This window comes from Melopsittacus undulatus, chromosome 4 (genome assembly GCF_012275295.1).
Source record: "Melopsittacus undulatus isolate bMelUnd1 chromosome 4, bMelUnd1.mat.Z, whole genome shotgun sequence".
NCBI classification, from domain to species: domain Eukaryota; kingdom Metazoa; phylum Chordata; class Aves; order Psittaciformes; family Psittaculidae; genus Melopsittacus; species Melopsittacus undulatus.
Genome location: NC_047530.1, coordinates 36,719,716 through 36,741,708, shown reverse-complemented (window position 1 = coordinate 36,741,708; position 21,993 = coordinate 36,719,716). Strand labels below are relative to the sequence as shown.

Below are 21,993 nucleotides of genomic sequence, written 5' to 3'. Positions count from 1 at the left end.
CAAAGCAATAAAGACTCTTCCAATCCTAGTCCTGTGCAGTTTTTCACTCTTGCTTGTGTGATCTCTGGACAAGGCTTCCCTGTCCTTTAAAACTGGCTGATGGGTGGGGAGACCCTGTGCACACCTCAATCCCTGCTCCTGCAGAGGTCCTCTTCTGCTTCCTGGGACATAGTGGGGATGATCTGCTTGCTGTGTGCTCTGGAGGCCTTGCAGGAGCCATGCTCTCCCTCGTGAGTGGCCAGGAGTTGCCTCCCAGGCTTAGAAAGCCCTACCGAGCTTTTCTTCTACATCAGCCCACAGGAGAAAATGACATTCAGAGATCCTGTGGCATTCTTGGGCCCAAGCTATGTGGTGGGGCAGACCCAGAAGAGCAGTGCTGAGCCAGTGGAGCATCTCTGAAGAGACCATTTAGCTGCTTGTTTTTATGGTTGGTGGGATCTTGTTGCCAACCATCCACCCCAGTGTCCCCTATGAAGTCCCAGAGGAGGTGACCCGGGGGAGAGGAAGGCAGGCACACTGGGGAGGTGGGAGCTGCAGAGCAGTGCTGTGTGCTGCTGCAGGGAGCTCTGGCCGCCTGGGCTTTGTGTGTCAGAAAGCAATTGGACTAATTAGCTACAAGTGAACTCCTCTAAGGGAGTAAGCTGGTAATTACTCCAGAATGATTAGCAGTGCCTTGAAACTGCCAGAGGCTGGAGATAGCTTTCAGTGGCAATGAGGGCTGCAGGAGCAGCTGTGAATGTACACTCCTGACCTTCCCAGAGCATTTATTTCCTTGGCTGAGCACGGAGGGGGGTTTTCTGACTGTGGATGTCAGATTCCCCATAACCCCATGCTACCACCCTCTCTGCCTCCTTACCATTAAACCCCACCTCTCATGTGCAGTACCTGATTCCTAGAGTCCAGCTGTGGACCACTGCTGCCCTGCTGTTGTCCTCATGGATATTTTTGCAGAACTAATTTGCTCTGTAAATCTTCATGTCAGACCTGCCTTTTACACACTGGAGCACTGGCTCAGACCTTTGCTCATTCCCTGCAGGCAGAGGAGCTCCCTGCCTGCTGCAGCAATTCCTGCTGGCAGCCCCTCATCAAATCGCCCTGCATTTCCTCCTGTCCCCATCCCTCTTCCCTTCAAGGTAGCCCAGTTTCTTTTCTGTGTTTCCAAACCCTCCTGGTTTTCTCTCATCAACAATGGCACCAAAGCGCTCTCCATAACATCCTGTTAGTGAAAATATGGAAGATCAGTCCTCATATGGATCCTCAAGGATTTTGCCTTCCAGCACAACAGACCTTCTAAAATATTAATAACCTGTCAATACCTGTCCTAGCTTTCTTCAAGCAGCCCCCACTGACAACTGTCAGTGTGGCTCCATCCCAGTGACTTGGCCAAGGTGCAGATGCAGCGTTCCCTGCCTTTCTTCTAGGAAGCAAATGAGCTGATGCGTAATACTAATTTAGCACAGTCAACACCTGCGCAATGCCAGAGTTTTGGAGAAAATGCTCAGATGTGAAAATGCTTCAGGAAGGAAAAACTTTCATCTTTCTAGCCTAATACTGTCAAGAATTTACTGCCTGTGCCTAGACTTTGGTATATTATCTTGAGGATGGCATTTTGGTAGAGACTGCATTTATTTGTGTTCATTTCTCTTTCCCTGGCTTCTGCTTTTGCCCCTCTCCCCATCCCCCCTCCATCACTTCAGTAACCACAGCGCTGGAGGAAGATGGGAGAGCTTCAGCAGGATGGACACCTCCTGCCAAACCCAGACGCTTGAGAGTAAAGCCCCCAGCACTTCTGCAGCTGCATGAGTGTGTGCAGAGAGCCTGCCTGTGCAGCAGGAAGCACTCCTTGTGAGCAGGCTGCAGCTTTGCTTCTGCAAGGGGCATTGGCTTCCCAGGTAGATGAAGATGCCAGGAGTGTCACAGGAAGGACACCCAACATCCTGCCCTGGTGGCTTCCACATCACCCACCCCAGTGCTGACCCCAAGGAGGCGCAGTTTGGCTGGGAGGCTGCGGGAGGATCAGTGTCCCAGGGGATCCCTTTGGCCAGGGACAGGGACCTGCAGGGATCTTGTGTTCCTTTTCTCCTCCACCCTCTCACCTTATCCTTCTGGGAAGAGGAGAGAGATCCAGCATGGCCTTATCCCAGCATCCATCGTCATGGCTCCCAGCCCCCATCAGTAGCCAGCAGCTGGGGTTTCAGCATGCCGCAGTGCTTGCCAAGGGGTGAGCAGTGCAAACGGAGCTGGGCAAAGCAGGCTCAGATGCGTTGGTCGCTCAGATCTGCACTGAGGTGCTGGTGCTTTTTTCCTCAGTAGCTTTCTTCCTGGCTGCATCCCAGAAGGAGGCAGGATGCAAAGGCCAGGCCAGCCCTGCCATAGTCTCTGTCCACCCTGTCCTTAGCTGATTCTGAAGAGAAAGGCCCACTGGGAAGTGCTCACCTGGACATTGCGGAGGTTACGGAAGGAGCCCAAGCTGGAAGATTACATGCTTTTCACTGCTGGGAAAAGAAACCAAAGTCCATCACACCTCAGACCATGAAGCTTTTTGCTCCTGGCTGAGAAGCATCTCCAGGGCCAGGGATGCGAGGAGGGGATGTTCTGCCAGTCACAGGGAGCAAGGCTGGCTTGGTCCCCAAGGTCTTGTCCTCCATACAAGGTGGGCATCTGGGACACCTGACACTTCTTGCAACCCAAAAACTGTCCAGCATGACGGGCACAGGGAGTGGGGCAGGGGATGGGCTTTCTGTTAAGTTTCTGTGTCTGTCTCTTGGTGTCACCACCTTAGGGCAAGGGCTGGGAGAGTTGGTGGGGCCACAGGGCCAGGGCAGGGGCATTTGGGGAGCAGCGGACAGGAGGGTGATGGGATGGGGTTGCTGGGGCCAGAGGGTTGCAGGACTGTGTCTGGCAGGCACCTGTAGCCAGCTGGTGGGGAGCTCAGTTGTAAATTATGGGTAACGAATTACTCATGAGTGGAGGAGGGGGGATCTTGTTCTGATGTATAAAGGGACTCTTCAGCATCTCTTGTGACTATGTTTTTGAAAGCTCTGTGGTGCAGGCAAGGACAGCAAGTTGAGGTGTAGGTGCTTTTAAAACATCACAATTTAACCAATCTCACTCTACCGCCAGCTCAGAGAACCACAAATCCTCCCTCTCCAGCCACCAGGAATCCTGCTTCCATCACCACAGACCATCTCTGTTCTCCCTGCCTTTCACATCCCCCCCACAGCTGTGACCTGCCAGGCTCCCTGCACTCCCTTCTTTCTGGGCTAGACATGTTGTCAGGCTAGCTATCCTTCACCCAAAACATCTGAGTGCCTCCTGTGCGATTGAGACCATTATGGAGCGCTGCTGTGATGCTGGTGGACCCTGAGTGGGACAGAGACACCTCCTCTGGCAGGACAGGAGGGAAGTGGTGAAGAGTCACCTCTTCCACATGCACTGGTAGTGTTTGGTTTAACATCTTATATTTTTTAAGCCAAATCAAGTTTTTGGAGCTTCCCTGACTGCTGTGCCTTGTTGCCATTTTGCTTCCCTCCCTTCTGCTCAGGCGGCTGCAGCAGACGCTGTGAGTCTATAATAAGTTATTCAGCAGCAGTCTCCATGCTGGTCCTCGGATTTAGATTTCCACATGTTTCCCTTCAGGCTGTTTCCAACTAATTTCTCCATTTGCATAATGCCCCCTTAGAGATGCTCTGGCACGGCCCCTTCCCCCCCCCACCCCGTTTGACAAGATCATTAGAGATTCAGGCTATTAGCAGAAAACACTTTAATTCTGTTGGCCCTTTAGCCAGACAGTCTTTCCCTGTGTGTCTCCAACTAGAAACAAAGAGGTGGGTTGGGGTGCAGAGGGATGAGGCGCCCACAGGGCTGCTGCCCTCCCCCTGGCCACGGCAGCCCCTGAAGGGAACCAGCTGGCAGAATCACAGCTTCAGAGGCAAACACAGTTTGTTATTGCTGTTTCTGGTCCAGCAGCCCCAGTGGTTGTGTACTTGATGGGGAGAGACAGGGAGGGCTTTAGCTGAGATGGCACTGAGGGGGGGTGGTCACATGGGCACCCACAGACATCTGTCCTGTTCTGTTATCTGGGGGATGGATGCTTGGGAAGGCACATGCAGGAGACAGCAATGAAAACCATCCCTTAGCTGCTGGGTGTGGGTGCCCCTCCCCTCTCCTCTCTGAGCCATCTCATCTCTTCTGGACACCTCAGTCCTTCCCTGCAAATTCTGTCTCCCACTGCCCACCATCAGAAGTAAGACCTGCTTATTCCCTCCTGATGTTTGTGTTCTTCTGCCTCTCTTTGAGCACATTTTATTTTGTGCTTCTACTACACAGAACATATGTGATGCTCACTCTCTCTCCCTAATTCTTGTCTGTCCATGCATGGCAAAAAGCCTACATCACCATCCTGCTTCCAACACACTAGCTGCTTGCTGTGATCTACATCGCAGTACAACTCCCTCCGAGTCGCCCAGACACCAGCTGGATTATAACTTCCTTCAGGAACTGCATAAACACCTTCAGGTTTAAATGAGCTCAGCACTCCTGCAAAGCTCACCTCTTCACTAGCCAGCTCCATGTCCTTACAAACACGGTCTTTTCTCCTGCTTTTTTTATTAGCTCTTCCATGTTATAAAACATAATGAGAACTTTCAGACCAGCTTCTGCACAGGTCTCTGATGCACTTCTCTCTTTTATGGCTCAAGTACAACAGCATCGCAGACATTAACATGCTTCTTAAAGATGAAATGTACATTTGAATGGCACCCAGCTGGAGAACATGCTGCATCTCTTGAAGAGCCAGCTGCAGCCTGCCCAGAAACCCCAGGAAGGGGGTGACAGGCACTCAGAGTCTGCCTGCAGCCCTCTGTACACTGGGGAAGGAGGGAGCAGGAAGGGAGCATCAAGGTGGATGCTGCAGAGCAGGGGTGAGGCAGGGCCTTTTAACACCAGCCCCCTGAGGCAGTCATTGTCATCACACCCACCTCTGAAGCACCTGACTGTTGCTGACAATACACGAATTAGCAAAAGTGAGATGTAAGTGGGGATGCGTGGGACTTCCTTGTCAGCAGAGGCTTTTGGAAGGATGAAGATACCCCTCTCCGAGGCATGGGAAGAAGTGTTTTTGGGTCAGCCCCTGTGTTCCGGGCTCCCTCCAAGTTCTCATCCTTTGGATCTCATTCCCTTGCAAACAGCATTCCCACCCTGGGCTCTGTGTGTCTTGTTGGTCTTTTCTTTCCATTTCTCTTGATGTACAAGGCCCTGACCAAGTGTCAAGAGTGGAGTCCTTCAGGCCTCCACCCGTCCCAGGTCTCGTCTCGGGTAGAAATTGCCATTTACAAGCATCTTCAGAGCCCAGCACTGTGGGACACTGACCTTACAGGAACTCTGACTTGCAATTATCATTATAGTCACTATTAACATGGAGAAAACATTGCTGTCTCTGCCAGCTTATTCCAACAATGGGAGTGATGGTGTGCAACCACCAGCCTGCCTTCCTCCTTGTTTCTGGTCTGGGATGAGCCAGTGGCTGGAATGTTCTCCTGTGGACCAGGAATCTGTCTGCAGAGGGATGTGAAGAGCATGTCTTTTGGTCATGACCATGATGTGCCCTCTTCCTTGGCTGCAGCTGAGAGGCAGGTGCCACCCTGTGGCACTGAAATGAGAATGTTGTCCCCATCACAGGAGCCTGGAGATCCCCCTTTCCAGCACCCTGGCCTCCCAGAAGAAAGAGTGGTCATTCCCTGGCACCATATTCCTTCTCCTCCGTGCGTGCCCCCTTCATGGGCCAAGGCTGAGCACCAGGGGTGGATCTCCCAGCTGCGAGGCTGGGAGGAGAATCCATGGCCCCGCATCAGGGGTGGTGGTACCAGCCCAGCAGCAGCATGCAATGTCTCTCCTGCATGTCTTTCACCTGGAAAATGTGCTCCTTCTGGTCCCTGCAGCCGGGCTGGTGCCCAATTCCCTATTGTTAGGTGGTTACACCCCACAGCCTCAGGGAGAATGGGGGTCTGCTGTTTTTCTGAAAGGGGAAAGAGCTTGCATAGGGCATCCAAGGCAGAGTCCTGCTGTGCAAGCAGCCCCCTTGCAGGCACTGGCACCCTGTGCTCCACAGGAAAGCTCCATCCCATGAGGGCCAGTGGGTGGGGACAGGGCTGATGTGCAGATGGCAGCTATACGTGGCCCCCTTTGGAGAGATAAGCGATCAGCGCTACCACCACCCCGATGTACACTCCTGTGCCGATGGTTATGGAGAGCGCGGCGAGGAAGAGCGCTCGGCGGGAAGCTGAACTGGCCAGGTGGAAATCTCCTTTGGAGACAGCCTTGCTGGTCTGGAAGGAGAAGAAATGCCCATTGCTCACAGCGGTACCAGGTTGCCTTTCAACCTGTCTGCAGTCATTTCACTACTGAGTTAACCCCCTCTTCCCCAGCCATTGCATCCCATGAAGGCTGGTGACAGACAGCAAGTTGTCCATCCGCATTTCCCTCTGGATTTTGCCTTCGTGGGAAGCATGGGCTTTGACTGTTTGTTTGAAAGCCCCAGCTGTCCAGGTGCTCAGTCAGAGCTGTCAGTGAGTGGCTGGACCCTCTTAAGACCAGACAAAGGGTCGGTACATTGGGTGATGGCTGTGTAATACTGTCTAGATACCAATATACCTGACACAGACATACAGCAAGTGCTGCCTAGTCTCAGGGAGCTGACTCCAGGAAGCATGGCACATCAGTCTGTCTGTGCTGCAACTTGATTTTCCCTGCATGGGGTTTTCAGCTGAAGCCTGTTTGCCAGGGAAGGGCTTGATGGAGCCAGAAATGGAGAGAGATGTGGGTGTTGGGTCTCTGGGCCAGCAACTTCCAGCTTTCCTGAGTGCCATGGGCATGTTCAGAGTTGGTATTACCTACTATGTGTGTTTGAGCTGCCATGCAGAGATCAGGGCACTCACAGTGCACAGGTGCTGAGTAAAGAGATGGTCCTTGCCTCAGTGAGTGAATGAAGTGGTAGTTAACAGCAACTGGAGCTGTAACTACCAACAAATTGCACCAAGTACATCATCACATGGAGAGTGCACTGTGCTGCCCTGCACCATGTAAAAATGTGAAATCAGCCACTCCATTCAAAGCTTCCCCTGCCTCTCACTGCCTCTGTGCCAGGTACTCAAGTTATATATTTTTCCATTTCTGTTTCTATCCTCTTGATTTAACTTCTTAATGCCTTCCCCCATCTATTCTTGGTACAGCATCATCTATGCAAACACTGAGTAAATCCCCTGGGTCTGCATGAATTATTCTGGGTCAACAGTAATGTAAGTGAGCCAAGGCTCTGGGATAAACCCTCAAGAAGGCAGCAGCTTCTCTGAGCTGGTGCAGTTTAAAGGCCTCCACCCTCTGCAGCCTCTGCCAGCCTGGTGTTGGCTCACACAGCCTAGCCAATGCATGTCAGAAACAAGTGCAATAGAGGAGCTGTGCTGTGATATGGAGAACAGGCTCCCTTTTGTGTCCAGGCTCCAGAGCAGCCTGACTCCCAGGGCATGAGCTGCCTTGTACTGGGTCATGGTGTATGATCTCTGCACTATTGCAGAATGGGAGATCAAGTGGGAAAATGCCGTTTTCCTGAGCCTAGCTGGAGGGTGAGAACCTGGGTCCAAGGGAATCCCAAATAACACCCGAAAGACCCAAAGCAAAAAAGGCCCCAGGGCTGCTGAGGCTTGCAGGGCCCTTGCTCCAGCACTCTGTGCATGCAGGCAAGCGAAAGGATCTCTTACCCCTTGTGAGAAGTAGAAGGCAGCAATCCCCAAGGGCCAGAAGCAGCACAGCATGGAGAAGAGGGCCAAGCCCAGGTGGTCGCGTGGGGGAAGCATCAGGAAATGGTCCTCACTTTCACTGTCGCTGGAGGAGTCGCTCTGCAAAACCAGATGGTTTCAGCACACGGTCATCTCCCCATGCTGCCCTGCAGGCTGTGTCTCAGCCCCTCTCCTGCTCTCTCCTGGCCCCATCACATATTCTCATCTGTTTCCCACCTGCAAACCCAAGGAGCAAGTTTCACAAATATTTTAGCCTGGTTTGCTGAGAAAACGTGTAGCTCAGCAAATCCAGGAGCAGAGTGAATTTTCGGCTCCCCACCAGATCAAATAGGGCTCTGGGGTTTCCTTGGGAGATAAATAGATAGTCTTAAACTGAAATATCTTCAGCTTTGGCAGAGCTGGCTGTTTGTTAGGTTAAACAAACTTAAATGAAGTGCCTTATCCCCATTAGGGACTAGGAGATCAATACACCGCTAAACTAATTTAGCAAGGGAGGGAACACAGTTGAATCAGAGCCTCCCTCACAGGGACGATGTGTCCCATCCCCTTAGTGAGTGCACTGCTCAGAGGGGCTGTGGTCAGCCCTCCTGTGGCACTGCTCCACCAGCCACAGACCGGGCTGGAAGTGATGTGTCTCGCTGGGGAAGGCACACGGAAGAGCAGACACTCCTGCTGCCATCTGGAAAGGCCAAACCACTGGCACTGAGAACAGCAGAGCTGTGCTGGGTCATCAGGCATCAGCTCCAACAGGCTCTGGGGACCTGCTCCCACCTATCAAGGTCCTGGATGATGTTCCCAGCCTCTGCACTGCCACTCAAGCTGTGATGGGGCACAGAGCACAGCATGAGGCTGCTTTGTCAGCTCTCATTCTTCCTTTGCAAGATTCATCTGGTCTTTACATATACAGCTTTCTCTCAGCTGCTGCCATCAAGCATGTGAATTTTGCTGTTATGCAAGGGTTGTTATTTTCCCTTTGAGTGCCACAGCAGCGGCAGGCTGCCCTTGTCAAAAAGTCCCCATATCCCAAGGGTTGCCCAGAGACCTCTCTCACACCTCTCCTTTGCTCCCAGCAGGCATGCAGCCAGGCTGCCCTCCTTCTGAGGTCTGCAGTGAGAAGGGAGCAGAAATAATAAGGAGGAAGAAGAAATATCGGGTGCACAGGGAGAGGTGGTGATGCAGGAGATAGTAGGGTCTAGGGGGAAAGCTCTGGGGAAAGAAGGGAGAATAAATGACCAAGAATTTGGGCCAGTGGCCAGCATTAGCAAAGGAGGAGTTTGGTGCCATCCCAGCTGGCAAAGCTCACCTCGTACTCCTGGAGCTCCTCTTCCTCCACCTCATAGGACACAGTCTGGATGCGGATGTCGCTCTCCACCAGGCAGGACCCTTGTGCCTCATGCGCTTCAGGAGCTTCAGGTGGAGCCTCTTTGCTTTCCGTAAAGGTGGTCTCGCAGCTCTCCATCTTGCTGTCCTTGGCCTTAAGAGTGGTCTCATCCTTCACGAGGATGAAACTGGGGCCGTACAAAGCTTCAACAGCCAGCTGCAGGGAACTGGCATCCAGCAGCTGGTGAGTCCTGGCACCACCAGTGTTTTGGAAGATGTAGGAATACAGTTTCCCTTGGCAGCGATGGCTGGGGTAGTCCTGGCTGTGATGCTGGTGGTAAGAATAGCTGCTATGCAGGTGCCCATTGGCCTTGGCCAAGAGTGGGTTTTGGAGCTCCTGCATGCTCTCCATGCTGCCGGTAGTGGTGGGGGAGAAATCCTGTGGGAGCAAAGAAAGTGGGAGGGGGAGTTGTTATTACAGCATGAAATGGGAAAGTGAGCAGAAAAGCCTCTTGCCCATGCAGAACTGATGTCAAGATGAGACTAGTGGGAACAGAAAGATTTGGCAATGCTGGAAAAAACAAGAGCCCTCCCCACGTCTCCACAGCTTGAATGCTGTCTCGGCGAACTGAGCATCTCTTCATCTCTCCCCAGCTGGTAGGAAGATAAGGAGGCAGCCCTGCAACAGGATGATCTGATTCAGCCTGGATTAAGATGAGAATTTGCTGTATCTATAATGCATCTTGAGACAGCCACGTGCAGCCTGACAGGAAAGGACCTACTGCATCTTTTCTGCTGGTTCATAATGTGTGCTGTGGCAAAGCCTAACAGACAGCATAGAAGTAGATAAGAGGCTGACAGACACTTGAGTGACATCCCTGACTTCCTAAAGCAGAGGGTCGCATGGTGAATTACAGCCCTTCAGGCATTGCACACACACCTAATGGCTTTCAGGTACATGGGAGGCTTTCTAGGGCTTTTCCAAGGCAAGCTGGGGCCAGGGCAAGAACAGCAAGCCATCAAGGGAAGCCAGAAGGTTGCTGTGGGGACATGGAGGCTGTGTTTAGTCTGGGGTGGGGATCACTGGATGCCCAGGCAGCCATGCAGTGGAACGGAGGGGTGCAAAGGTTAAAGGGGAGACCTCATGGGTTTGGTCCGCATTGAAATCATGACAATTTAAGTAAATGACCCACCGCATCGGAGGCCTGCTTAAACTAGATCCATTCCTGGTACAGTTGCAGCTGTGCAGCCCTGGCTGTGGGCCACCAGCTTCAGAAAATGCCAAGTCCAAATGGGATCCTCAGCTACAAATGTCAACCCAGGTTTCTTCCTTCCTCTGGGAAACTCAACCCCTCTCCCTTCCTCCATTTCAGAGCACTGAAACCTTGCGCTGCCTTTTTTTCTTTTCTTTCTTTCCATGAAGATTTCTGAGATGAAATATTCCAACTACTTGTATTCAGAGGAGCGTTTCCTATTTTGGCTTCCCAACGCACCTTGGCACAAAGAAGATGCGTAGTGAAATATCAACATTCCCCAGGAGAGAGAAACAATTACTTTGCACTCTTCAGTACCTGAGCCCCGTGTTTTACAGCTGCTCTCTGGCACATTCCCAGCTCTCAGACTGTGCCAGCTTATTGCCTTGCAACCCCAAATGTTCCTGTCCTCCTTAGAGACCTCTGTCACTGCCTCCTCTGCAGGATGCTGTGTAGCAGAGACATGCTTTCCCCTGCTATAGAGTTCCCTGAGGTGCACTAGGCTTTCTGGTAGAAAGCACATCATTTTGGCTTTAAATCTGACCTTGGAAAGAAAGCATTAAAAAAGGAATTGGAGTTGAAGGCTCCAGACAGTGAAAACCCAAGCGATCCCGACCCCTTGGCCAGGTTCTGCCCTATCACACAGGTTTGACTGCCATGCCCGATTTTAAATGGTCCTGTTGATGAGCTTTATGCTCATGAAAAAGCTGATGAGCTTTTTCTGGAAGTAATTGCCACGTTTTGGAAGGCTCCTCAGAAAGACGGAGCCATTGAAAAACACTCTGGCACTGCTGGAACTCTCCACTTCTTGGTGAGCACTCTCCGCTTTTCCATGCCCAGGATCATTCCCTACTTCCTGCAGTCTCCCACCTCACTAATAAAGCCGGTAATGGCTCATGCAGCAGATGGCCGCGAAGTATTTTCAAAACATTGAAGGGAGACGCATTTTGCAGCACAGACGGTTTGATTTCCTGCACAGACCCAGGGAAGCTCGGAGCTTCATCCTGGTTTACAGACAACAAAAGCACAAACCTCTTCTTGCTTACCTCAATGCCCAGATTAGATTTCCAATGAAACATCTTGCTTTTTAACAAAGCAGTAGGGAGAGGCCAGTCACTGAGGGTCATTTGAGAGCAGTAGCAGCCCCGGCAGGAGCAGGAGTCCCACTCTAGCAAGAGAAAGCTGGCAGTTTCGGTAGGCCATCTATGCCTCATCTCAAGCAGTGTTTCTGGAAGCAAGTTCGGGCAGGGAGGGATGGGATCTTGCTGGGAGATCCCAGAGGGAACCAGCTACAGATGCACTAGAGAAGCAGCGGCACAAGGGCTGCGGGCAGCCTGCTGGCCACCGGGCAGCGGGTGCTGCCTGCACGGAGGCTGCAGCTCTGCTCACTTCAGGCTTTGTCAGTGGGTTAGAAGAGGGAAGAGCAGTGCATCAAAAGCCATGTGCTCACTGCAGCGAGTGCTGGGAAACACAAAGCATGGTGGAGGGGAAGAAGGGAAAGGAGTCAGGAGAAACTGAACACCTAAAAAGCAGCTTGGGAGGTGGCAGGCATTGTGGACCAGGGTGGCAAGAGTGCATGGGTGCGGCTGGACTGCTGCTGGATATGAACTCTGCTGACTTTGAGCATCCCAAAGGATAATAGAGGGGCTGGCTAGTGGGAGATGGCTGGCTGACATGAGATGGGGGTAAGAGGCAGTGAAAGCTTGCAGGCATCAAATATCTCAGGGTGTACACACCTTGGAAGAGTAATAGTGTGAACAGTAAAAGAAACAGAAGGAAAATGCTTCTGAAACATGGAGAAATTTCTGTGAATGCTGGGTGAACAGTGCTGATGGCTTTGCCTCAGAGAAGCAGGAGCAGCCAAAACTCTCTGGTCCTCAGACTGCCCTGGAGCTGTCCCTAGAGCAAAGGCAGGACCCCAGATGCTGCTGCACTGTGCAAAGCATCGACAAGGCAGGATTACAGCTAGAAGATTGTAGTCCATGCGAGTCCTATACCCTCTGGGATTGTAAAAGATTCACCTGTACTAAACTCTCTTTTCCTTGCTGCCTTCCATTCTTGGGAGCTGGGGACCATGCTCTCCATGGGAGTAGGGTGGGCTGCAAGTGCAAGCGGAGAGCACAGAAGGAGGTCTCACTGCGCTTCTCAAATAGGCAAAGGGACCACCAAGTGCAGCCCTAGTACCTTGTCTGGGTTCTAGTATTTGTCAGCAGTGGGGAGGAGATGCTGAGGGCCAGCACAGCATCACAGTGTGCCTATGGCAGCGTACTCAGCCCTGCTGGAAAGCAGCCAGGCTGAAACCTCCTTCTCTGATAACTGATGTGAAAAGTCCCAGTATTGGAGGGGTTAGAGATGCTTCCCACTCCTTAGTCACCAAGATCACTGCATCACATAGAGACTGTGCCCATATGTGGAAGCATGTGTGCTTGTGTGCACTGAACAATCTGGGTTTGCAGGTGGAGACGAGGGCTGTCAAACCTCTAGAGATGATAATAGAAAAGGAATGGCAGGGATGGCAGGGACCAGCCTGACATGCACATACGCAGGGAAGGACAGAGCCAAACCAGCCCTGCTGTTGTCTCCAGACCCCATCTGGATTATCTGGATCCTACAGTAAATGTAGCCACACAGAGATTTAATAAAGTAAGCCTGGTAATAAAGTAAGCTTGGTAATAACCAGGCTTGGGGGAAGAGAACTGAAGCTAGCAGATGAAAGCAGGGAAGCTGCAAAAGACAAAATTGGCAAAGAATGGTCATTTTCTGTCCTCATTACCAGCATGACTGGATAGTATGAATACTCATCAGCCCCATGGGGCTAGTCTGGGCAGTGCTGGCAGGGATGCTGTTAGATGCACAGGGAAGGATGCACACCTACATGTATACATGCACAGAGTGAGGCCACGGGGGGAGGGCACATCCGGGAGGAGGCAGATCCCAGTTCCCTGATTGAGCTGGACTGTTGCTACAGCCCTACCACCAAGACTAACGTGGCTATGTAATGAACTGCCTCCCCTGCTGCACTGCTGCTCCCACAACCACCCAGTGGGGCAGGGCCCCCCACCTCCCCAGGCCAGCTACAGCAGTCCACAGCAGAGTGGGAAATGCACAACTGTGCTGTGTGCTCTCAGTGTCTCAAGAAGCTTCCTGGATAAAAGGAGCCAAAATAAGGCAAGAAAAGAAAACACAGTAGATTTAGCTTTATGCTAAAGGGATCTCACCTCCACACCACATCCCCTGGGACAGTCCTCAGAGGGACCCTTAGCACAGATGCCAGGTATGATAAGCCCAGTTAATGATGAATTGAGTAGTTGTTCCAGGAATCAATCATCACTTAATTGCCCTGTCAAGCAAACACTCTGCCTCGCTTCCCAGGCTCATTAGCAGTTTCTGATTGCATTGCATGTATCCAGACTCCCAAGTGAGAATGTTAGCCCACCCTGGCTTTCCCCTTCACGACAGCACCCGGGGAGGTGGGTACCCTCAGGAAGCATTGCCCCACTGTGTTGCCATGTCCTGCCTGGTCTGAGGGCAGGAGAGTGTGAATAGCTGTTCCTGGCCTGACTGATGGGAAGCAGGATCAAGGCTAGTTACAGCTGCCGTAGCCTCAGGACAGAGGTAAGCAAGAAAGAGCAGGAGATGTGGCTAGCACCCTTCCTAAAGCCCAGGCTTTACTGGAAGCTCAAAGGGACTTCAAGCTTTGGGACTTCTAGGCAGAGGTCCAAGTCTTGCCAGGGCACAGTAGCTCTGCCTCTGGGCATCCAAGCTTGCGATTCTGCCCAAGTGGAAACCAGCTCACAAGGACTTCTAAGGAGCAAAGGCAGAGCACCACAGCAAGGAAAAGTCGGCATCTTGGAGAGGGAATATGGGGATGAAGGAAGGGTTGGGAGGGCTTGTGGACAACGTGTCTGGCAGCGGCAGACCAAGAGCTCTCTCAGCCATAGAAGCCAGCACAGCTGACACATACTTGTTATGATCCAGCCCTGAGCCCTGAAGTGTGAAGCACAGCTCAAGGGATAAGGAAAAGCTTCCATCAGCCCCTCAGACATGGCTGTGGAAAGCGGTCATGCTCCAGCCAACAGGAAAGCCCTCCTGTGGCTGCTCATCTCCACGCCGCTGCTCCTGCCTCGGGTGCAGCACCAGCATGCAGAGTCAGGGGCTGTTCACGCTGGGGTGTAACAAAGCCCTCACCAGCCCTGGGAAAGGCTGTTGTGGCAGGAGCACCAGGTGAGGCGGCCAGCAGGCTGGAATGGACAGGGGAATGATGCAGGGGAGGCAGCTCTCAGCATGGGGCAGGAGGGGAGAGCAGTGGGGAATGACAACCCTATGGGGCTGGCTGAGGTGGTACCCAGAGAAACAAAGGGGCATGGCAAAGACAGCCGTGAGAAGGGAGATGGTGGGAAAGAGGGCACAGGGCAGGGGAAGCAAAGTGACACGTGAGCCAGGCAGAGAACTGAGCCCTGGCCACTGGGTTAGAGAAGAAAGGGACTGTGGAGATGCTGGAGGGGGAAGAGTTGGTGAAGACCAGGAGGGAAGGAAGAAGGTGACGCAGGGTGCATGGACAATGGAATAGAGGAACGATAATTGAGGCACTCGTAATGTAGAGCATCTAGTTCACAACTTAAATGCAGCTGGTTTGATAGAGCTGGAAAGGAGCGAATAAAGTGCTTCTTCTGATCTCCTGACATGTAGAAAGTCAGTGCCTCGCCAATGGCCTCCTGGCTCCAACAGAGACTAAATTGCTCTGAGAAATGGGATGCGATGGGCTGCTTTTCAAGGTTCGCAAGTCAAATTGGGCAATTTCCAGGTGGAAATCGAGTCTTTATTCTCTCTGATAAAAATGTTTCTCTGCAGCAGTGTTTCAACCCAGCCGTGCTCAAAGCTGAGGCATTCCTCCTAATGGTAAGAAACAGCAAATCCATCCCAGGGTCTAGCGGCAAAGAGCTGCGCTGCTTCTGGAGGAGCCGTGCCAGGAACTCAGCAGGGCTGCCGGCTCCCCACCACCCGGTCCCCAGCCCCGGTGCTAGCAAGCTAACACGCTGCCCGTGAGCATCAGCAGTGGAGCAACGTGAGCTCCATCGCCTCCGAACACTGGAAAGACGGTGCTCGAAACGCTCAGCTCCAATCAGAAGTACCTGCACATGGGCTCCCCGCCGTCGTGGCACCAGGGGTTGCGGGGCTGGCACCGTGTTCCCCATCCCGGTCCGGGCACCCCCATCCCAGCACGCATCCGGCGGGGCTCGGCACTCGGAGCGGTGGCCGCTAGATGTCCCAGGCACTCCACGCACCGCAGCTGCCGCTCCGGCCGCCGGGCCGCGCCGCACCGATCGCGGCTCCGGCCAGCCCCAGCCTCAGCCCGCCGCGCAGGGCCGAGCGCCCGCAGCACCGCGGGGCCCTCGCACGCAGCGCCTGGGGCAGCGCCCGTCTGAGCAGACCCTTGGCCACGGCTACACCCCACGGCATCACACCCCACGGCATCACAGCCCACGGCTGGCGTTCGCTTGGCTGGTAACAGCACAGCGCCTGCTCGGAGTCGGAGCTCACAGGCCAGGATGCGGCCACGGGACGTACCCCGCTGGGATGCACCCCTCATGCAAGGGAGAGTGGGAAAGGCTTCACCGGGCTGTCAAGGAGGAAGAGTAGAGAGCGATGGCAATAAAACACATGGTTGTGTGGGTGGCTAGGTGTATAATTAGCAGCTTTGGACTCTCTCAGCGTCCTTTTTTTAGCTGGAGATGCAAGCAAGTAAATAAGGTGGCTGTCAGAAGTTTCCGCAGGCTGCCCTGAGTGCGGGGCTCCTGGAAACGTGGGAACAGGGAGGAGAGTAGGTGACAAGAGGGGCTGCTCTTGGGGCTGCACCAGTGCCGGAGGAGTGACCTGGACAGCAGTGTTATGCCGGGTAAAGAACAGAATCAGAGATGAACAGCCACGCTGGTGAAGTCCTCTCAGCCTCGGGGTTCTCCTGCTTGATTTGCATCCTAACTGCCCTCAGCCCTGCAGCCCTGTCAACAACAAAGTCCCAGTGAGGGGCTTTAAAGCACAAAATGCCAACCAAAACCGATTGATACCTGTCATTGGAGCTTCATATTCCTGTTTGGGAACCCAGCAGGGTTGTTCAGAGGCAGTGGAGGCCAGGGTGATGACTCTCAAGTGGGAAGGCTGCTCTCCAGCCCTTTCGAGGCATCAGCCAGCAAGTACAGCTTACAACTTGCAGGCTCTGACTGCTCATCTTAACCAAAAAATGCCAGCCCAGGGTCAGGGGAGAATGAATTCCCCTGCCTGCTGCAGCATCCACACTACTGGCCTGTTGAAACACGAGCTCAGACTTGGTCCAGGCTTCATCCTCCTCCTCCTCAGCTCAGGACCACATTAAGGAAATGCCCTAAGGCTGCTGTCTGGAGAGAAGAGCATTGTCACCCTACCCTCAATGTAGAAAACCTACTTAGAATGGCCATGGGCTCCAGGAAGCACAAATGCTTCCAACACAGATGCAGCCCTGTTCCTTGCCAAGACCAGGCTCCCTGCCTAGTGTACCTGAAGAGACACCAAGCATCCCACAGGAGATCTCATAGAGGTCCCACAAGATGTGTTTATTACCAAGATGTTCTCACTGCTGCTGGAAGACGCACAGAAGCTCGTGCCTGCGGATTTTAATTTGTGCTCATGGGTGATTTTCTTATGCTAATGGTTGCAGTCTCCAGTTTCACATCAGGTTTTATCTGTTGCTATTTATACCTATTATTGAACTGAACATGGTGGGTATCCTAAATGGCTCCATGCTCTTCTCCCAGGTTTCCCTACCTCACCCATACTCTTTACTCCAGTCTCATCGTCTCCGCTTCAAGGCTCTTCTCCTGCCCATGAAGTCCCACAGACCATTGCCACTTCACGGCAGCTGCTGCCATGGGACCCTGCATCCCCATCCTCCCCACTGCTCCCTCCCCACAGACCACTCTGGACTGCCTGGTCTGGTGACACATGGTGAGCATCACCCTCAGGGAGCAGCAATACCCTGTGCTGGGACAGACCTGTGCTCCTCAACCTTCCAAGCCCAGCTTGCCACAGGGATGATCTCCCTGGCATTGCCTATCACTCAGCATGGAAATGATCTGTTAGATGGGACCTGGTTTTGTTCTAGGTGAGAGACCCACACCGGCCAACACCAAAATGGGGCAGGGATGTAGTGTTCAGTTGTCAGCAGGTGCTAGGGGGACAGTTCTCCCTTTGCAGCTGCAGCTTGCTGATAGAGCAGCTTAGCCACAGCACTTAACTCCATCCTCACATCTCTGCAAATCCCCCTACTATCAATCGAAGCTGGCAATGTAAAGCAGCTCTTAAGGGCTGCTCATTTGTCTCTGTTTAAAACATACCCATACTCCAATGATTCATAACCACCCTGAAGGCTGGTGCATGCCAGCACCCTCCTTTCCCCACTGTCCTGTTTATTTTATCCACCATCTGCCTGCCTTCAGCTCAGGGCTGTATCTACTTTGATTGCTGTGGCCTGATTCTCCTGGGGATACACAAGGCATCTCTACAGTTCAGATGTTTAATTCATTTTCCAATGATCTGCTCTGTCTTTAAAAATGAACTTATGCTGTGGAGATGACACCTTTCTAGCTTACTTTTCCAAACCCTAAGTTTCCAAACACAGCCTGTAGTTATCAGTGGTAAGCTGATCTCCTGGATCAGCGAGTAAGTGGATCTCTCCCCATTCTGGCCAACATCTGCAGTCAAACTTCAAGGTGTTAAATTATTATCCAGGTCAATAGGTGCAATCCAAAACAAATGCTGAACCTCTCTTTCATGTTTACTATTGCCAAAGAAAATGTTTACTATTACAATGTTTACTATTGCCAATGTTTTTTCAATGTAAACTATTACAATGTTTACTATTGCCAAAAGTTCCTTGGGTGAACATGCACGTTCTGTGTTTAAGGACAGGCAGCTTACACTGGCCAGAGACGTAGGAGAGATTTATTCCTCTTATGAGGAATGGCTGGGAGAACTGGGGTTATTTAGTCTGGAGAAGAGAAGGCTCAGGAGGGACCTTATTGCTCTCTGCAAGTATCTGAAAGGAGGGTGGAGAGAGGAGGTGGCTGATCTCCCAGCTAACAAGTGATACGAAAAGAGGCAAAGGCCTCAAGCTACATCAGGGGAGGTTTAGATTGGATGTTAGGAATTTTCTTTTTCACGAAATGGGCTTCCCAGGGAAGTGGTGGAATCACCATCCCTGGAAGTGTAGATGAGGCCCTTAGTGACATGGTTTAGTGGTGGACTTGGCAGTCCTGGGGTAACAGTTGGACTGGATGATCTCAAAGGGCTTTTCCAACCTAGTCGATTCTATGATTCTGTCTTCAGGAGCATGGTAAGAGGAAAAGCAGCAGCTGCCCCCATCCATCCCATGGTTCTTGTCCATCCCGCAGTCCCAGGGGGCCAGAATCATGCAGAAGATGATGCTAAATTATCTTCTATGTGGTATGGAAAGAGATACTACAAACTATGCCACATTTTCTTTTCCATGCCCTGTCAAGTCCTGACCATGCCCTGCTGAGGTGCCCTCTCAGCCAGTCCTGCCTGTGCTGTGTGGATGCTTTCCCTCCCTTCCTGGCCTGTTTCTTTTCCTTGCCCGTGTCACCACTGGACTTAGATCGGCCTTTCCTGAGAAAGAGCCCAGGCTGCTGCTTGCTCCTGTCCAGAATCAGAGTGCTGCAGGAGGTGGCCCTGCTCTGGGCGAGCAGTACTGGTGGCCCCACAAGGGCTGAGTAAGGACACCCTGCTCATGGGTCTTCCCTTCCAGCATGTCCCTGCATGGCAACAAGCTCCAGCACCCTCTGTCTTGCTCCTTGGAGGCCCCAGGGGCTGGGAGGATGTGCAGAGAAACCAGTGTGGCTGCTGCACGTGGCATTGCAACTCCGAGCCATGCCCTGGCCAATTTTTCACACCAACAGCTGAGTTTCCAGACAGAGATGGGGACAAACCCTGTGACCAGCTCTGGTTTTCAAAGGATACCTGAAGTGTTTGACTCCAAAAGGAAGTTGGTTCAAGGGATACACCTGAAAAACACTGGGGCTCAGTGGAGCCTTCTGTTCCAGGCTGCGCAAAGCCTTTGGGCTGGTTTGCTGCCTTTTTCACTTGACAGAGAAGCAGCAACAGAGAGACAATTTTGAGGAAATCTATAATGGATTTTTTCTTTCTCCTCTCTAATGCTGTGGCTTGGCCCTTCAGCCAGAAAAGTCAATCACTTGCCTATCTGTAATTCCGCAGATAGACAAATACTGGCTGGAGACCTTGCCTAAGATTACCCCCTGAAAGCAGCAGCAGAACAGCATCCTACAGCTGGTGCCTGGCAGTCCCAGACTTGGGGAGAGGAATTTAGAAAGTAGGCAGAAAGGAGACAAAATCTACTTGATTCAGAGACCACGTTTGCAGAGCAGCTGGAAAACAATTCCAAGCACAGATATTAAATGTGAGGGAGGGCAATGAAGGGTCAAGAGAGACTTGGGGAAGGGACATATTCTATCAGTGCTTGGGGTCTAACTCAGGTGGGGCAGCACTAGGGCACTCGGGGGCAGGAAGGGCAGAGCTTCAGACTGTCTTTCAAGGTCAAGGATGCTCCTGAGAACATCCCATCCCATTCCACACACAGGGGCTGGGAAGGAGGCAGCCAAAACAAGAGGGCCTCAAATGCCCACACCTGTGCCAGGGGCCATTCCCTACAGCCCACAGGCTGCTCTGCCACAGGCTACCAGGGCAGCCAGGGCTGGCCCCTTTGGGGCTGGCTCCAACAAGCTTGCAGGTGACAGAGGGTGATATTACCGGGCAAGTTTTTGCCAAGTGCTTGGTCACCCCCCAAGTGCCGGTGACATCTGCAGGTTGGGCTGAGGGCTCAGAGGGGTTGGGTACCACACACACAAAAGCAGCGATCTGCTGTACAAATTCACCGCGCAGGAGCTGCAGCAAATTACTCATTCTTTAATACTGGTGTTTATTACCTGCCTGTGATGGTGGCTCAGGGAGCTGAAGTGAAGTGGTTCAGCTCCCCAAAGCTTTAGCTCTGCCAGCCATTTTCACGACACAAAAAACTTTTGCCAGAGAAATGCAGTCACTACATTTTGGCTTCGGTAATTCCTCCTCCTGACAGCCTACAAAGTAACCACCTATTATCCCCCAGAGAACGAGGCTTTTTTTGTCTTGTGTGCTGCAGGCAGGCTCAGACCCTGCTCCGCTGGTTATCCCTGGTATTTACACAGTGCTACCTTCCTCCTGGTAAAAAGGTTTCTACTGGTGGCAGATCCTGAGCTCATGAAAAGGGTATGTTTTTCTCAGAAGCCAAGCAGGCAGCCCAGAGAATAGGGTCTGGGGAGAGCATCATAGCTTTTGTGAAACCCGCAGCGGCTTTGGAGAAGGAATTATAAACAGGCACTGGGCAGAGATGGAAAGTGCTTCCCTTCCAAACTCCTGAATGTACAGCTCTATCTCCAGACACAAGCTGGGATGGTGTCCCCAGAGCTATAGGAGACGGTGTTGTTCAGGGGAGTTTCATTGGCACAATTCAAGCACTGGCATAGCCCTCTTGACAGAGGTCCTCGGACTGGTCCCATGCCCAGGTGCATCCCAGGGATGCACATTTGGGGTGGGTGGCAGTGGGCTGGCTGCTGCTGGCCTCTGAAGCTCCTCAGCAGAAGGAAAACAACCTCAAACTTCAGTCAGTGGCTGAGCTGCCTCCCGAGAGGGATCCCCGATGGCTCTGTGGGTCCAAGATGCCCTTGCAGTTGCTCTGACATACCTGGCATCCAAAACTTTTGCTTAAATCCTTTCATTTCACCCACCCCAGAGCCTCCGATCAGGTAATTCAGTCCTGGTTTCTCTAGGTCGCAGCCTTTCATCCTTACAGCCCCCAACATATTTTCTGACCCGTCTGAGGCCAATCCGGGCTTGAAGCAGGGCTGTCTTTCCCTGCGGACCTGCTGCCTCTCGGCCTGGGGACCAGATCCCCCTGAAACCCACCCGCCGTCCTCCGAGGGGGCTGCCCCCATCCCAGAGCGGTGCGCGGCTCCTTACCTGGGTGTCGAGGAGGGGCTCACCCGCCGAGTTGGCGGCCCGGCGGCAGGAGCGCAGCGGCAGCGGCAGGCATGACAGCGGCGGCAGCGCCCGTGCTGCGGGGCCCGGGCGGGCGGCCCTGCGGCGGGGCCGGCCGTGGGCAGCGGGAGCGGCGGGGAGCGGCGCGGCGGAGCCCCGCCGGTGCCTGGGTGTGCGGCAGCGCACCAGGCAGCACACGGGATGTGTGTGCGGCAGCAGCGAAGCCCTCTAGCTGCAGCACAGCCGTACTCGGTGTTCGTGCCCAGAGACCCCGCGCTCGCTGGCTGGCTGGCTGCGGAATCACCAGCTCCCGAGGCTCGCTAGCCGGAGCGAGCTGTGCCTTAGCACCGCTCCTCTTCTCCCGACGTGATTTCTTCTCCTGCTGGTTTAGGTAAAGGGGATGAAACTCCTGCCTTTCTCTCCTGCTCGCTGCATTTCCCAGGGCACAGCCCTTGCTACACCCCCAGCAAGGGAAAGACACCGTGCCAGCAAGCAGAGTTTAAAGGAAAAGGCTAAATGCGATTTCTCACTGCCGGTGCTGTGGGGTC

At 52.9% G+C, this 21,993-nt stretch overlaps 1 protein-coding gene across 2 annotated transcripts; it reads right to left on the bottom strand.

Annotated features, from left to right (window-relative positions):
* Window positions 1–4,658: 4,658 nt before the first annotated feature.
* Window positions 4,659–21,502, bottom strand: SYNDIG1L (synapse differentiation inducing 1 like). Of its 2 annotated transcripts, XM_005148901.3 has the most exons (4): window positions 21,428–21,502; window positions 9,097–9,552; window positions 7,755–7,892; window positions 4,659–6,326 (listed from the first exon to the last, which is right to left on the bottom strand). In XM_005148901.3, exons 2-4 carry the CDS (start codon window positions 9,523–9,525, stop codon window positions 6,168–6,170), a joined length of 726 nt encoding a protein of 241 aa, XP_005148958.1. In that variant the 5' UTR covers window positions 9,526–9,552; window positions 21,428–21,502; the 3' UTR covers window positions 4,659–6,167. The 2 variants fall into 2 exon arrangements, with proteins under 2 accessions (XP_005148958.1, XP_033918526.1); XM_034062635.1 differs by lacking the exon at window positions 7,755–7,892.
* Window positions 21,503–21,993: the final 491 nt, after the last annotated feature.

What these genes read in the sequence shown, in the direction of transcription:
- SYNDIG1L (XM_005148901.3), bottom strand. Translation starts at nt 9,525, where the DNA reads ATGGAGAGCATGCAGGAGCTCCAAAACCCACTCTTGGCCAAGGCCAAT. An exon ending in AGGAGCTCCAGGAGTACGAG is followed by an intron (nt 7,893 to 9,096) that starts GTGAGCTTTGCC and finishes CTGGTTTTGCAG; the next exon opens with AGCGACTCCTCCAGCGACAG. An exon ending in CCTTCTACTTCTCACAAGGG is followed by an intron (nt 6,327 to 7,754) that starts GTAAGAGATCCT and finishes TTCTCCTTCCAG; the next exon opens with ACCAGCAAGGCTGTCTCCAA.